The sequence below is a fragment of the Palaemon carinicauda genome, chromosome 32 (genome assembly GCF_036898095.1).
Source record: "Palaemon carinicauda isolate YSFRI2023 chromosome 32, ASM3689809v2, whole genome shotgun sequence".
Taxonomy (NCBI): Eukaryota; Metazoa; Arthropoda; class Malacostraca; order Decapoda; family Palaemonidae; genus Palaemon; species Palaemon carinicauda.
Genome location: NC_090756.1, coordinates 8,303,458 through 8,306,969, shown reverse-complemented (window position 1 = coordinate 8,306,969; position 3,512 = coordinate 8,303,458). Strand labels below are relative to the sequence as shown.

At 41.5% G+C, this 3,512-nt stretch overlaps 1 protein-coding gene across 1 annotated transcript; it reads left to right on the top strand.

Annotated features, from left to right (window-relative positions):
• Nucleotides 1-668: 668 nt before the first annotated feature.
• LOC137625457 (uncharacterized) lies at nucleotides 669-2,265 on the top strand. Its single transcript, XM_068356365.1, has 3 exons — nucleotides 669-1,360; nucleotides 1,565-1,775; nucleotides 1,897-2,265. The coding sequence occupies exons 1-3, from the start codon at nucleotides 669-671 to the stop codon at nucleotides 2,263-2,265; spliced, it is 1,272 nt and encodes a 423-aa protein (XP_068212466.1).
• The last annotated feature ends 1,247 nt before the right edge of the window (nucleotides 2,266-3,512 follow it).

Below are 3,512 nucleotides of genomic sequence, written 5' to 3'. Positions count from 1 at the left end.
CACAATGACACAGAGGGCTATGGCAGTAACTGAGCTAAGAACATTTGCCGGGTTAGAAATTGGAGAGAAACTGCAACTGCTCGGTGTCAAAAGTCCAGGATCAAGAAGGATCATCATCAGATGAGGGTTCTCAGAGAGAAAATTGAGGAATTCTGCAATCCCTTCAGTGAGGAACCCCCAGAAAAACTAGTGAATCTTGCTTCAGGTCGGTCAGCATCACCTTAGACAGAAACATACCTATTAGGATCCATAAAGAGAGGTCAACAAGCCAGAAAGATATTTGAAGAAGAATGGGACAGAGAGCCAGCCAGATTTCTTAAACCTTTGAAAAGGATGACAGTCACCAATTTCTCAGGAGAATATGACAAAAAGAAGAAAAAGGGGAAAACACCAGCTGCACAGAATGCCAAAAAAAGTGCAGAAAGCCCGAGAGACATATTCATCAAAATAATTGTTGTAGTTGCTGAAACCTCAGACGTGTACTCCAGTATCCCATAACCAAATAACCTCTTTCATTGTCACATGCTGATGGGGCCCCCTTCAAAACACAGAAGTCAGCTCTACTCAAAAGACTCGAAAGCCTTCAGAAGAATCTGATCACCGAAGTACCAACTGATACTGTCCATATATTTGATGGAGGACTCCTTCTTCACACTGTGCTGTCCACTATGAACATCGGTGCCTCGTTTGGATCAGTTGCCCGGACTATCCTCTCAACTGTTTGCAAAGGAAATGGAGATGAGGTCCATATCTGTCTTGACAAATACCTGCAAAACTCAATAAAAGACAGTGAAAGAATTCTACGGGGAGCCGTTGATTTAAACTACAACATCACTGGAGCAGACCAGAAAATGAGACAGAGGGGTGACAAGTTGCTAAGCAATAGCACCTTCAAAAATGAGCTTGGGAAATTTCTTCTGAGGGAGTGGCAGAAAGACCATTACTGGCATATCCTGAATGGAAAGACACTCTTTGCTTCCTATGGTGGAGACTGCATCCAGTACACCCCTACAGATGATCAACAAATCATCGTCACCAAGTCAACACATCTGCAAGCTGATCATGAGGAAGCAGATACCCTCATTGGGTTTCATCTTACAAAGCTAAAGTCAAGCACAGTGCTAGTGCGAGCCTCAGACACAGATGTTCTAGTGATCTTGATAGGGTTAATTGGCAATCAAAGACCAGAGGTCCGATCCATGACCACTGTTATAATGGACTACGAGACTGGCAACAACAGAAGATACATCAATGTGACAGATATCGTCAATGCCCTCGAGGAGCGTACCCCAGGATTGTCAAGAGCCATGCTAGGATACAATGCCTTCACTGGATGTGATTTCACCTCTGCATTTTACAGGTGACAAGATAATTTAACTTTTCTCCCACATAAAGAAACATCACATATTTTCTACATTTTTACAAGTTCTTATTATATTGAAGAATTTCATAGAATAGTACCCATAATGTTGTTTTAATCTAAGACAGATTGATACTTGTACTAGAAGTAACCTTAAGGCATATCTTTCAATATAAGTAAAGTTCAAATATTTCAAAATTACAGGAAAGGCAAAGTTAAACCCCTTGAGATAGTTGAGAAGGATGCAACTGGTCGATTTCTCAATCTCTTTATCAACATGTGTGAAAAAGATGGCAGGGTCGACATTGAAGTAGCCTCCGAGTTCGTCTGCAAGATGTATGGCCAGACCAAAGAAACAGATGTAGATGAAGCTCGCCACAGCAAACTGATGCAAATGACCGGCAAAGTAGATAAGGTTGGTTCCTACCCTTCAGCATGATTAGAGAAAATGTAACTTTCTTCATGGAAATTAGTACCTGCATTTGCAGATATATGCTCACTGGTATATGCATTAATATTGCTCTTTTTTATTTCAGAATAACCCCCTATTTATTAACAAGCGGATTGACTGTGCACTGCTACCACCATCACGTCCAGCCCTAGAGAAACAACTGCAGAGGGCTCATTTTGTCACAGTGGTATGGAGCCATACCGATCAAGCTTCTCCTGATCAAGGCCTGTCACCGACTGACTATGGTTGGTCAACCAACGGGGAATTATTGCAGCCAATGTGGTTTGATGGACCTGCTGTTCCAGACACTTTGTTTACCCCTCCAGACTGCACTGCATTAGAAAGTGATAGTGATGAAACAATCATTCAAGTTGATTCAGATGAGGATATGCTTGATGAAGCTGATGGCATATCTGAACTAAGTGATTCCGATCTTTCAGATAATGAAATTTGAAGTGAGGACTCGGATGATTCAGAGTCAGATCCTGAGGATGACTGTTAAATACCAATACGAATATAATAAGTGACTAAGAATCTGCTATGGACTTATAGTATCATCCTATACCGTAGAAACATACACATGAACATTACAAAACTTGAAATTCACAGTAATTCATTCAAATTATGCGTAAACTATCATAATTATTTCAAACCCAATTTTTCTGAAATTTAGTGTGATTTGATCTAGGAATATGGCATTTCGGGAGTGTCTGGCAGGGGTACCCCACCAATGAAACAGTCTGGCACTATGCATTTCTTATACAAGGGAACCGGCTGATCATTTTCCAATAGTTTTTATCTGGTTCGCTTTTCAGCTGATCTAGCCTAATTATTGGGTGTGGCACTTCGGGAGTGTCTGGCAGCAGGGGTACACCACCATTGAAACAGTCTGGCAGTATGCATTTCTTGTAGAAGGGAATTTACTGATCCTTTTCCAATAGTTTTTATCTGGTTCGCTTTTCAGCTAATCTAGCCTAGTTGGGAAGGGTCAGTTACGTAAGTCTGGCAAGGTCATTCCCCCACATAAAATGTCTGGCACTATCCATTCTTCATTTGTTAAGTTAAATGCTACAATTCTAGACTGTGATTGAATGGTACACATTTCAGCTAGCCTAGGCTAATTATAGAACTATATATTAAAAGGCCTCATGACCACACCCACCACCCAAACTCCAGCAGACTTTCATTTCTGTAACCTCTATTTTACATGCAAATATAATATGTACCCCTAAATTGGTTCGGTTTTCAGCTAGGCTCAACACTGCTGGCTCCTGGTCTATTAGCTCACAAGGATGGTAAGGTTGCAGCGACCTAAGAAACTAACGAGTTTGAGCGTGCTTTTTCCCATTTTTTGTATGGAGTAAGCACGGTTGCATTCTTTTTGAAGGACTTTGCCTTAGCTTTGGGATAGTCTGTAGTCCCGATCAGCTGCCCTGCCTGACATCACTTTAGAACCCCGGTAGCCTATGTTCATGTGTTGTACCATTCACCAGCGCCCTTCTTCCCAGCAGCGAGGAGTCTTGGAGCGGTTTGGTAGATGGTTCGAGACGTGGGAGGGGTCTGTTATGTTTTCAGAAGGTGTTGGATTGGCTTTGTTCATTACATGTTTCAAACACCATATGAAGGAAAGTCTGTTCTTCACTGACGAGAGTAAACGTTCAAAACGTTGCCATTTATACAATTGAATCAAACGTATGTTCG

Coding starts and splice junctions, on each gene's coding strand:
- LOC137625457 (XM_068356365.1), top strand. CDS start 669: ATGAACATCGGTGCCTCGTTTGGATCAGTTGCCCGGACTATCCTCTCA. Junction 1,361..1,564: donor TTCACCTCTGCATTTTACAG/GTGACAAGATAA, acceptor TCAAAATTACAG/GAAAGGCAAAGTTAAACCCC. Junction 1,776..1,896: donor TGACCGGCAAAGTAGATAAG/GTTGGTTCCTAC, acceptor TTTTTATTTCAG/AATAACCCCCTATTTATTAA.